The 12,516-nt window shown below is 44.3% G+C and overlaps 5 protein-coding genes across 5 annotated transcripts; 3 read left to right on the top strand and 2 right to left on the bottom strand.

Moving 5' to 3' along the window:
• Positions 1-488: 488 nt before the first annotated feature.
• On the top strand, positions 489-1,368 carry PADG_03967 (proteasome core particle subunit beta 6; the record flags this gene model as incomplete). The annotated part of the gene is made up of 2 exons (XM_010761360.1): positions 489-595; positions 675-1,368. The coding sequence occupies 2 exons, from the start codon at positions 489-491 to the stop codon at positions 1,366-1,368; spliced, it is 801 nt and encodes a 266-aa protein (XP_010759662.1).
• Positions 1,369-1,687: 319 nt separating this feature from the next.
• Positions 1,688-2,662, bottom strand: PADG_03968 (pre-rRNA-processing protein PNO1; the record flags this gene model as incomplete). The annotated part of the gene is made up of 3 exons (XM_010761361.1): positions 1,688-1,744; positions 1,847-2,496; positions 2,575-2,662. The coding sequence occupies 3 exons, from the start codon at positions 2,660-2,662 to the stop codon at positions 1,688-1,690; spliced, it is 795 nt and encodes a 264-aa protein (XP_010759663.1).
• A 357-nt stretch (positions 2,663-3,019) lies between these two features.
• On the top strand, positions 3,020-5,378 carry PADG_03969 (uncharacterized protein; the record flags this gene model as incomplete). The annotated part of the gene is made up of 3 exons (XM_010760960.1): positions 3,020-3,860; positions 3,917-5,175; positions 5,247-5,378. 3 exons carry the CDS (start codon positions 3,020-3,022, stop codon positions 5,376-5,378), a joined length of 2,232 nt encoding a protein of 743 aa, XP_010759262.1.
• A 2,683-nt stretch (positions 5,379-8,061) lies between these two features.
• Positions 8,062-8,986, bottom strand: PADG_03970 (uncharacterized protein; the record flags this gene model as incomplete). The annotated part of the gene is made up of 2 exons (XM_010760961.1): positions 8,062-8,162; positions 8,722-8,986. The coding sequence occupies 2 exons, from the start codon at positions 8,984-8,986 to the stop codon at positions 8,062-8,064; spliced, it is 366 nt and encodes a 121-aa protein (XP_010759263.1).
• Positions 8,987-9,604: 618 nt separating this feature from the next.
• On the top strand, positions 9,605-10,438 carry PADG_03971 (uncharacterized protein; the record flags this gene model as incomplete). The annotated part of the gene is made up of 2 exons (XM_010761362.1): positions 9,605-9,651; positions 9,724-10,438. 2 exons carry the CDS (start codon positions 9,605-9,607, stop codon positions 10,436-10,438), a joined length of 762 nt encoding a protein of 253 aa, XP_010759664.1.
• Positions 10,439-12,516: the final 2,078 nt, after the last annotated feature.

Below are 12,516 nucleotides of genomic sequence, written 5' to 3' on the forward strand. Positions count from 1 at the left end.
AGCATGGACTTTGTCTATTCATAGCACATTGTGAGCCATGAATGGCCGCGAGAAGCCAGAAATTGATATCAGGGCTTGGTATGGCACCAACTCCCTCAGCGGGCACCGCAGGGCTAATATCTGCATCCCGGGGAAGCCCACGTACTAAATATCTCCTGTAGTTTAGCTAGTTGTAGGAATCCATCTTCTTTTAAAGGTTTATGGGAGTTCAAGATCCCCGTTTGCGGCATTATCATTTATCAATATTATGAGATGGATGATAGATGTTGAGCTTCGGTTGGTCGGTTCGTTAGTTAACTAACTAGTTAGAGGTTGACTAAGCATGAGGCAGCCATCAGCTTTCACGTTAACCTCACCGAAGCTTCAAAACCCAACTCAACGAACATCTCAGATACCACATACTATACGCCATAATTTCCTGATTCCTCTCTTTGCATATCCTCTGTCCAGTTTCGGTAATCCTCATCTATTCCACCCGCACCCCCGAAATGACCTCCTTTCTCAGCCATTCCTTCCCCCATGCCGAAACCATAGGCTATTCGTTCGCTGAACAACAGTCAAACGGTGCGCCCAAGCGTCATCATGGCTTTAACCCGTAAGTTCCCTTCGAACAACCCATGCCGGATCTTTAGTATCATAGAAACAGCAACTAATACTGCCATGCTGTTCTCCAGATACACCGACAATGGCGGCTCAACGTTAGGCATCGCAGGTGAAGACTACGCTATCCTCGCAGGCGACACACGCTCCGTCACCGGCTACAGCATAAACACCCGCTACTCCCCCAAGCTTTTCAAGATAGGTGAAGACGGTGAAGGTGGTGAGGGTGCCCATCTTGTCCTCTCTGTCGTCGGTTTCGCCGCAGACGGTCGCGCCCTCAAAGAACGCTTAGATGCCGTCGTGAAAATGTACAAGTACAAGCATGGCAAGCCCATGTCTGTGAAAGCCTGTGCGCAGCGTCTGTCTACCATTCTATACTCGAAGCGGTTCTTCCCGTACTACGTTCACGCGATCCTGGGCGGTATTGATGAGGACGGCAGGGGTGCGCTGTACAGCTATGATCCCGTGGGATCCTATGAGAGGGAGTATTGTCGGGCGGCCGGTGCCGCAGCAAGCTTGATTATGCCGTTTTTGGATAATCAGGTTAATTTCAAGAATCAGTATGTTTCGGGGCCAGGAGAAGGGAACGCGCTAGATAAGCAGCCCAGACAGCCGCAACCACAGCCTGCGGAGGATGCACTGCAGCTTGTCAATGATGCTTTTACAAGTGCTGTGGAGAGACATATTGAGGTGGGTGATGGGTTGCAGATAATGTTGATTACGAAGGACGGGATAATGGAAATGTATCATCCCCTGAAGAAGGATTAGATTAGAATTGGTGACCTGTTTTTCCAAGCGCTCTTTTACTCGGGTCTGTTTTTCATCCGTGTTTCGAGCAAATATGCACTTTGTGATTGTTTCCGTTTATTATTTCATCACAAAATATAATCAACCGACCCATGAAGATCCATGTCTTAATATCTGATTTCGTAAATCCTATTCCCTTCTAAATCCAATCGTTGCATTACGCACCCCTAAGTATAAAAATCAAGACCAAAATCAATACCAAAACCAAAACCCCAAAAACGCCGTTGCTATGCAAGTGCAGGTATCGCTTCGAGAATCCTTCAGTTGCTTTTTCTCGTGTTTAAAAACGTTCCTTCATCCGTGACGCCACGGTCCGTAAATTGCCATACACCTTGCTCTGTAGTCAAACATCAGTATTACATATTACTCAAAACAAAAAGAAAGAAAAAAGAAAAAAGAAAAAAAAAAGATATACCACCAATAAAAAAGGGTGACTTACCGGTGGACTGCCCAAAATCAAACTAACAATCGCTTCCCTGGCGACATGAATATTTCTAAACCCACCAAGAATATGGATCTTCTGATCAGCCAACACCACCCGCGTCCGGCTGGCATTCTCAATTGCAAACTTGGTCTTCCCATCCTTCCCCGCAATCCGTCCCACGGCACGCCCCAAATGTTCCCCGCCAAGTGTCTTCACATCCTTAATCTCAAACGTCTCAATGTACAAGTCATCCAGACGCAGAAGGGCAATCGCATCATCAACATCAAACCCCAGAGTGAACGCTTTCACGAAGTCTTCACCTTTTTGCAACGCACCAGTGTCTGTCGTGTGCTTTGATGTGCGCAGCTCAACAGTGCGGTTTTTGATGTTCATGCGTACTTGAAGTTTTAGATGTTCAACGAGGGGGGGGTAGATTTTGGGCCAGAAGGCTTTTAAGGGTGTCATGCGGTGGGGCGGGACGGGGACTTTGCGGGTTTCTACACGGTATGCGCCTACGGATGGGGTGGCTGGAGTGAAAACTGGACGGCCTTCAACGTCGATTTGCATTTCTGTATCTTCTTGGTTGGTAGCTGGGGTTGGGTTTTTGGATATCGAGGGTTCAGTGAGGGGTGCAGCATTGGTGTCGATTAGGATATCCTCTTCATCTGTATCATTTAGTTAGCATGACATATCTCTTGTGAGGATGTCAATATTCATGTGTTTTTTTTTCCTCAAATACTTACGTTGAGGGGCATTTTGCGATACTGCACCATGTTGCCGATTATCTGCGGCTTCCTCTGGGTCCCTAAGACGAGCTGTGGGCGCTGGCATTTTTGCGATATTAACCTTAATATGAGTGACGTGGATAATTCATATAAACAGGATATGATCAGAAGCTATCAAAACCAAATGGCCGTTGATATATTTAAATCTATCCCATCCGCTGCTGAATTAGCGTAGAGATATTTCACCTTAATCGTCGTCGTAAAAAAAAATGTGGGAAAACAAGGTTCGGATGCAAACCAAGCAAACACCCGATCATAATTTCGAACAGGCTTTGGGATTTGAAAATCAAAGAGTTGGAATTGACTTACCGAACAACGTCCACCACGATCTCAACAGGACTCAGCAGACGCTGGCACGCACTCTCCATTTCGCCAGAGAGTGTTCCAGGATGACCCGCAAACTATGTCCAGCCCCATAGGACGACGATTGTACGCAAACTTATGTAAACGAGCGCTTCCCGTCTTCCTCCGCGCAGATCCTCACGCCTTCTCGTCTGTCTCCACCTGGTCATCTTTCATCACCGACGCCGCAAACCCGTCCAGTACCATCCAGAATCTTTTCCAAAAGAATTGGTCAAGGAGCTTCTCGTATTCCTACCCCAAAAATGCCAGGCAGATAACTAGACGATTTGCATCGGGCGGTGCTTTGGTTCTTGGAACCTCGCCTACCTCCAATGCGGTGGAATCCAGTGCATCATGCGTTATCTCCTCATCAGAAAAGATAATATGTCACGCCGGCCCGGGATCCCTCGTGGAAAATCAGAGGCTGGAGTGCCTGGCTCGCAGTGCGTGGAAAAGAAGTCTACATACTACTACCGCTTTGACCTCCAAAGGCGATGTGCGACAATCCACCCACAAAAACCACAGAGCGAACCTTCCATCTGATGAAACTGAGACCCTTAATCGATCATCTGCGAGATCACCCCAGTCAGAGCTATCATCGTCACACTCTAGTGGTAATCATGTCTCTGGCAAGACAACTCCTACAACAGCAGGCCATTTCACCGATCGATTACCCCAACGCCCAACCAAAGAGGAACTGCTGGCTGCTGCGACAGGTTTCTGGTCAAGACTCAAAGTGCGCTTCAAATGGTTCTCTATACGAAGTATCCGGCCCTTCAATATAGACGATATAGGCGCTTTCTTTTCATGGATTCTCGTTGGTCACGTTCTTTGGGTGGTGCTGGGTACCACTACCTTTTTCTCTCTGATAATTTTGGCGATTAATACTGTTTTTGCCCAAGGTACGTTTTGATTCCACTAATTCAGGGTCTATAGGTATGCTAAGTGTTGAAATTAGAAACCCTTGCGAGATGGGTTGGCAACTATCTAACCAAGTCTTCCGGGATCACTGTTGTGTTCGAATCAGCTATTGTGCCAAAATGGAAAGATGGCGTCATCACATTCAAGAATGTATTCGTTTCAAGACGTCCTGGTCAAGGTTCAGGGAAAGTGAGTAAAGGTTCATCGAAGACAGCTGCTGAAACAGCTGCGGCAGCCGCGTTACGAGATGAATTAAAAGAAGGCGCCCAACACTTGGATGGAGAGGAAGAGGAAGATACAAATTACACACAATTTGATGTATCAATTAACACCGTTAATGTGACTTTGTCATTTACCAAATGGTTCAATGGCAAAGGTCTTCTGCGAGATGTTGAGGTCATTGGTGTCCGGGGCATCGTGGACAGGACCCACGTGTTGTGGTCAGAAGAAGACCGCGACCCCAAGTCCTTCCGACATGTGCACAAGCCGGGGGACTTCGAGATTGACTCGTTTAAAATGCAGGATCTACTGGTGACGGTCTACCAACCGGGTAATTTTCGGCCGTTCTCTGTCAGCATTTTCTCCTGCGATCTTCCACAGCTCAGACGCCAATGGCTCTTTTACGATTTCATGTCAGCAAACACGATGTCTGGATCCTTTGACAATTCCTTATTTACCATCCATCCCCGACAAGCACATTCCTATACAGGGGTGCAGTTGCACGACGGTAAAGAGGACAATGGGGAAACAAGCCCATGGAAAAAGCATAGTCGAATTCGGGTTGACGGGCTCAATATCGACCATCTAAACCGTGGCGTTGAAGGCCCCTTCTCGTGGATCCATGAGGGCACCGTTGATATCGTTGCTGATATCATGTTCCCGGCAGACAACGATGAGAGTCTGGCCAAAGTCATGTCGGACTTTTACGACCGCCTGGAAGCCACAATTACATCTAATCGATATGAAACGTATCCTCATGGCACCAGCCAAAATATGGAGACTAGGAGTCATGACGATGGCGCAGTTGCTTCAGCTGTAAAAACAGCACGCGAAGAAGACAAGCAAATTGTCGTGACCGATCTTCGAATTCATCTAAATAATGTGCGAGCTGTCGTTCCACTCTTCACCAAGGAACTGTCATATGTCAACAATGCTCTCATTCGACCTATTGTTGCGTATATGAATTCTAAGCGCACCTTTATCCCCATTCAGTGCAGGCTCGTCAAGCGCGTTAGCGATTTTAATGGCAGCTGGACGATTTATGATAGTGGACTGATGAATGACTTGTCGGCAGAGGTAGGTGTTCTCTCAAATTTGTTGTTGTTTTGTTCGTGATGGGCCCTTTAACTAACATGATTCCCAAACAGACATACGAAGCCTTCGAGCAAGATGTCGTCGATGAACAGGCTCGGAAGCGCCGTTTTAAGAAAGTTGGACTGTGGTCCCTGCAACTTGCCGCTCAGGCGATTCTGATGGGCATGGCTGGTAATATCGCATAAGCCTGAAACTGGACATCGCTCCCGGCAGACAAAACACTTGATTTGGCTGGGAACTGTTTGATGATATGTATCGGTAGGGTTGTGGAGTCCTACGGGGGATCCCTTGTAATATTTTCTACCATTTTCTTACTTGTTAATATCTAGGAAAGAGGGTTCATGACAAAAGTTAAGCGGTGGTTTGGAACATTTTCTAGTTTCTAATTTCATTACTGGTTGTACGGTTATTTCCCTATTTTTGTCTTTTACGTTACGCTCCACGACACCTGTTTTATTATGTAAACGATTTGCTTTTATCATAACTATTTATCCCTTCATTATTGCCATATTTTCATATATTTTGTGTCGATTGGTATAGTTTTTCTATTCCATTTCCTCTATGACCACCCTCCACTCTAGAAATCTCCGTACATATACCATCTATCTTTCTGCCTCTGTTTATCTTCTCTTCTTCCTTTCCGATATCCTGTCCTCTGTACATGATTGGACCTATCAAGATGGTGTGCGAGCTAGGTGTACAGTACATACAAACTACAATGGCTTCCACATGCCTTGTCAGAAATATCCATCGAACCCCGATACCTCCTCCATTTAACATGATACATGTACCACACTCTGTCTGACTTTTCAGCTAGATTGGCTGGGCTGAGAACACAATGAGCTCCATGAACTTCATATGTTTTCCCCTGTTTTATTTTTTTTTTATCTATTGATGGTTGCAAGCATTTATTTTTGAAAATGGTAGGGATAAGGCAGAGTGGTGAACAGAGGGGATAGAAGGGAATATACTTACAGTGATGATATTGCCTCGGCATACATATTTTCAAGGGCACACACCCACAAGCTGATAAACATCTGTTTCCTTTGTGTGTTTGTCACACGAAATATTTCGCAGTTTATCTCTTGGCCCCGCTTATGAGGGGCTACCAAAATAACAGAAAACAATACTTGCAGATGCAGTTGCTGGAACACCCAGCCAACATCCCTCATCAGTCCGAAATACGTATGCATTCGCACCTATATGTGCCCGTTGCATATAGGTATATCCGTAAATGCAAAATGCAGCGTCCCCGAACTGTCCGCTGGCCGTTTGATTACGGATGATATGGCTGTAATGGACAAGGCTTTACATCGCATTTGCTCTCAATACTGCTGTCCTCCTTGTCATCCTCCGAAAACGAGATATGGAAACGAAGTTGCTACGCCATCGGGATGGAAATATCACACCTCTCCGACTTCTGCTGGTCCTTCATTTCGGGTTGTTGAAATTTAATCCCGTGTCTCGGTGCCTATGGGTTGAGCATGAGTTAAGACATGCATGACTCACTTAATTTCGTGTTTCCAGACCGAGAATTGAGACCACCAATGACTTGCGGGGAAAATACCTGATAAACAGTGGTGCAACTCCCACAGGTTGAAGAATATCATACACTTGTGCTGCGAAGTTTAGTCATGTTTCGGACCTATTTTTAACCTCACCATGTTTGGCTTCTCTCTTAATTTAAGGTCTATTCACCATCTACGATGGGGTTATATAGTTATATGAATGTCATTCACAGATTTAACTGCCCATTCTGCTAGCAGCTTTTCTTCTCCCCTCTACCTCATCTGCGTATTGCATTCTGGAACTGCGCCGTCATTCTTTAATATCTAGTACAATTTTAAATTTCAATGCCGTTTGATTGCTTGCTCAAGCCTCCTCCTTGAAGCTTCAAAACCTACCAACCTATCAACGTGTTTCTCAAGCGGGGCTGGTGGTCACCATCCAGCTGAAACGCGTCCTAGTCAGCCTGTTGACAACTCGGATTGACGGTGATATTGGGAGAAAATTCCGCCTTCGATAAATGGCAAGAAAGTGGAGCAGTTGAGGATTGATTATAAGAATTGCATCTACCAAATTCGATTAACTCCAAATCCTTTCTTTTATGCTGTCGGTGGTATACTCAGTGGTCATAATCAACATCACTTGGCTAACAACAATATCAGCAGTAAGGTCATATATATAACATCATCACAGGGCTGAATGGATGTCTTATTTCTAGTGTAGCTCAATTCGAGTTACTGTCAATACGGCATTTGTTGAAGACACTTGCTTTCGGACATACCATTTCTACTTTGCACATACGGATCTCAACTACGAATTGGGAGTTGCCGGGTTGGTTATTGAAGATTGGGAATACACCAAAGCGTGCTGTATCATGCATAAATATAGAGAAATTTTATTGGAAAAGCATATAATAAAAACTTCCTAATAAACTGAAGCTCAATGGTTATTTCAAAATTGACACTACACCCTTCTACTTTTGCATTAGCCAAAGGTAGAATCCGAGCAGTCATTTATGAACTGGAGAAATGATATGGTTCGTTCAGGGTGGTGCACTTCTGGTTGTGCCTGGACATAAGGAATAAGTAACCGCCCGGTTCTCTCGAGAGTGAAGACGTGCAATAGGATATATGATATGTAGTACTCCGTATGATATGGAGAAATGTTGCTTCAAGTCAGTTGCTTGACGTCTTAGTCAGCCTGATCCCCTTTTTATCTTCAACGGTCCTTCGTCTCGTCTTCACCTATCCATCGCCTCAGTATCGAATATAATCGGTGTTAAACTGATGTCTGGTTTATGTCGTATATAGACCTTCTATTCTACTAGTCAAGTTTTCCTCGAATAATCCATGTCCTTACATGTCACTCCGCTGTCGTTTTCCCCATTCCATGTTTGCCTGTGACATCGTCCTCCACGTTTTGTAACCAGCAACCATTTTCTGTGCCCACGGTGGATACCATGTCTATGTACTACTGCATTACCATATGTAGTTTACCGAAAAAGAGTCAAACGACATCGTTGTCCGAGCACATAAGCATCTATGAGGAAACAGTCACATAACATCGACTTCATCGCCAGACATGGAGAAACCTTGTGAGAGCACTCACGTCGGTATCACAATTTTTGTGTTACTTGGCCTGTACCCCCAAGACAAGTGGGTTCCTAACTGAAATGTCCATTGTGCTGGGTTTATGAGATCATTTTTGCCAACAACTACAGGCATTTTTGTGATATTTGTGAACTTTCCTTCCCGTCTCACGCTGGGGCCTTCTCCTAGGTTCGAAATATCGAGCCTAGGTACCAGGTTGGACAACCTCAAGCTCTCAGACCTGGCCCTTAAGTGTAGCACCCAACGGCGATAGCTTTCCATGGCCAGTGCTCATGTGGCTTTGTTTGGGCAAAACCTAGGTCTTGGACTAGTGATCAACAAGATCTTGTTGCTCGCCGTACACATTGCATGCTGTCAGTGTCTTTCGTCTCCGCTCCTGGCCCGACCGATCATTTCCATGTAGATAAATTACCTCCCGATAGTGTAAGCCACGTGAGGGGAAGCCTGGGTCGGTGTCCTTTACCTTGATTGTCCGCTCTAGAACCCTGCCATTGAGATCCTCTCAACTCAGACTGCTCTTCCCAGGACGCTGCGTTTAGAATACGTCGAGGAGGTAGCTCCATCTCAACTGGCCCACAACTAGCTCGTGAAGACATCCAACTGAAAACTTGATCGAGGGAAGGATGTGTAAAGGGGGTGCGGTAAGTTCTAGATTTTTGCACAGTCTGATTGAACATTATGGAATAGTTACTGCCCTACAATTTCCAACATCTGTTGTAAGCCCCGTCTAGACCAGAAACTGACAACAAGTTTTTTTGCGCACTATAGTTGCGATCAATTATTGTTTTCCTCCAGACCATTACCATAGCAACGCTTGGTAACTGCAAAGCTCTTTCATTAATGAGTATCCCGTCATACAATTCGAATATGTTCGCAGCCTACCGGATTTGAGAAAAAATCTTCATTGCCTTGGCCATCAGCGATACCGCCCAACTGGGTTAAACGAAGCTAGAGATCTGAGTACAATGCTCTCTATACTGTTTCACAAAGACCAGATTCAGTCGGGAAGAGTGCTGAAGAGTCTGGTTTCTCTGCATATTCTGCTGCAAAATCTGCACTCCAGAAGATGGCTGGATTGACATGTCTGGGCTTTCCAAATCTAACTGTAGCTCTATATAAGGACTGCATAACCGCCTTTTGAATTCCATTATTTTCGTTTCTTCAATCGTCACTGGGTTCAAGCATCAATCTGATTACCCCCCAAAAAAGGCAAATCATACCTTTTTGATTATTGTCTCCTGTTTATTCAATACACATACATATATATCCTTTGATATATACGTTAAGCATTCAAAATGGTTTGCATGAATCAGATTGTCCAATTCGCCATTCTAGGTGCAAGGTATGTGTTTTTCCGTTTTTTTTTTTAAAAAAAAGTAGCATTTGATATTTGACGGCTCTGACATGGGTTCAGCCTTGCTGCTGCGAATCCCATTCCCGGAGATGACCACTATAAAACGCCAAAACCGGTCACAGTGACTGAGTATAAGACGGAGTACAAGACGGACTACAAGACGGACTACAAAACGGACTACAAAACGGACTACAAAACGGAATACAAGACCGCATACAAGACCGAGTACAAGACAGTGGTCAAACCAGTCACCGAATACAAGGAGGTCACCAAGTATGCAACAGTGACCAAGCCTGAATACAAGACCGAATACAAGACCGTGACGGTAACAGACTACAAGCCGGTAACAAAAGTCGAATACAAGCCAGTCACCGTATTCCACACCAAGGCTGTGACTGTTACCGAGTACAAGCATATCACCGTCACCAAGACTGCTGTCCATGAGAAGCCCGTCACCCACTACCAAACCATCACAGAGCCAGGAAAGCCGTACCCTGTGCCAACCACCGTTGTGAAGGTCGAGACGGTCACTGCCAAGAAAGAATACCCAAAGTACGATGACGGAAAGAAGGATGACGGGAAGTACGATGACGGAAAATACGACGACGGGAAGAAGGATGATGGAAAGTACGATGACGGCAAATACGACGATGGAAAGTACGGTGACGGAAAGTACGATGATGGAAAGTACGATGATGGAAAGAAACATGATGGTAATGACGGATATGACGGCAAGAAGGACGATGCCCCAAAGAAGTACGATACCAAATATTAGACGAGGGCTGCTAGCCAACACCACAAGGTAAGTTCCCCCAATATCATATTGATAGTGTCAAAGATTTTTACCGAAAACATATGAGAACTAATATTCACGATCTCGATCCGACAGCGAAATCAAAACGTACAGGGAAAACAAGGGGGGGAATTGGGCAGGGAATGGAAGGATAATCAATCATCATCTCTTGTCTCTCCCACCATTTCTTTGTTTCTTTATATTGTTCGTTTCTCTAATTTTCCTTCTTAATATATTGACCATCCTCTCTTCCAATTCAGCCCAACTCAAACCTGTCCCTTTTGGACAATATATGCCGAAAAATACAAAGCAGGGGGGCCAAGGACAACATCGGTTAATGCATGCCCTAATCATTCCCCATATCCTCCAGCCCCAACAAAAAAACCCTCTTATATTAATTTCGCCTCCCCTTTAGCATTAATTTCCTTATTCTCCATTTTCTAACTCTGCCCAAATGTTTGATTTACGACATGACCCTTCATGTGGAGACGTTTTTATCTTCCCTATGAGAAACGATAAGAAACGGCGGTTTTGGCGCATTATCTCCTTGGGTGCTTAGAATGGAGGAGGAAGATAATTTGGGGGAACCGATGTTGTCATTTATTTCGCATTTTACGGAACATTCGATCTATGAAGTTGATTGTTCGATTTGATATCTGATGGTCGTGATGGTTCCTTTCTTTTTAAAAGACATTTGTCATTTGATATATTAATAGTTTTTGAGGAAGAAGCATGTTTGGATTTTTTTTTTTTTTTTTTTTTTTAGAGAACTTTATAACGCGAGGATTTAAGAGGGAAAAATCAAAGACATAATTACTAGATAATATCGATTTGATCGAGAAATTAAGTTAACTATTGCGGGTTATCTCGTTAAGCTTAAATATAACTATATATATAGTTATTAACCTACTGCAGCTAGCTCCCGCAATTAATCTATGGATTCACCAACTTTAAATCCCCTCATATCCAACGTACGTCATTCTCAATCTCCTCGACAACAGGGCTTGTTCAGTCATGTAGATGAAGAAAAGGGGTTTTCCTTTTGATGTCCGAAAAGGAAATCTACTCTTTATTCTTGAAATTTGGCAAATGTCCCGCGTCTGGACGGTTACATCTCGGATGACACGCTTCTAGATGGACACTGCTCAAAATCCTGGCGCTGACTTTTCCCACAAAGAGGGCAATGACTCGCGTGGCCAAGATTTGAATAACAGGTAAACGACTTTGAGCTTAAAATCAAATGTCTTTTGTCGGATAATATTGACTCGGAGCTCGATTTCTCCATCGATGGACTGGCGACTTCGCGAATTAAAATTTCGGGGCCGAGGTCAGGTGATCATCCATCGGTGCAAATACTCGCAATCACTGTGAATGGGGTCGTAGGAATCTTATCTGTTCAGCAATGACAGGATTTTAATTATTTTAGCTTCAGAGGATGGTGATCGTGACGACTAACTATGCTGAATCCCAAAAATATACAGACTGCAACATTGCCATTGATAAAAGAGGGAGGAATTCCGCCGCCCACCACTACAGCGTTGATATATCCATTTATGGAGGATCATTGACAGTTCAATCGCAAAAATCAAAAAAAAAAAAAAAAAAAAAAAAATCAACATGGGCTGCCATCGTCATTACCTAAATCAAAAGGCAAACCAAATGCATGGCATCTGGGAATATCCTTGTCCAGGTTCATTGAGGTGAATGTGTCTTGGCAGTCTGAGGGTGAGAAGAAGAGGTAGATTGGGATCTGCTGGTAAGCAAGGGGCTCTTGAAGATTTCAAGAGCGTTGAGGGGATGGTGTAGTGGGTTGCATTTGGATATATCTCAAAGGTGATGGTGGTGGAAGAAGACTCGGTCGGATTTCTATGGCACTTCTACGAGTCGTGTGTCATTTTTGTCTAAACACTCCAAAATGCTCAAGGATTGAACCACAAAAGTTAATTTGCAGTTCATTTCAACTCACATCTTGTAGTTTAAATCATAGTTTAAGAGTTTTTAATGCCATCGTCAATTTCACTGCTGGATACAATTTCCTCCAAATCAACAAACATTACCTG

This window comes from Paracoccidioides brasiliensis (genome assembly GCF_000150735.1).
Source record: "Paracoccidioides brasiliensis Pb18 unplaced genomic scaffold supercont2.4, whole genome shotgun sequence".
NCBI lineage: Eukaryota > Fungi > Ascomycota > Eurotiomycetes > Onygenales > Ajellomycetaceae > Paracoccidioides > Paracoccidioides brasiliensis.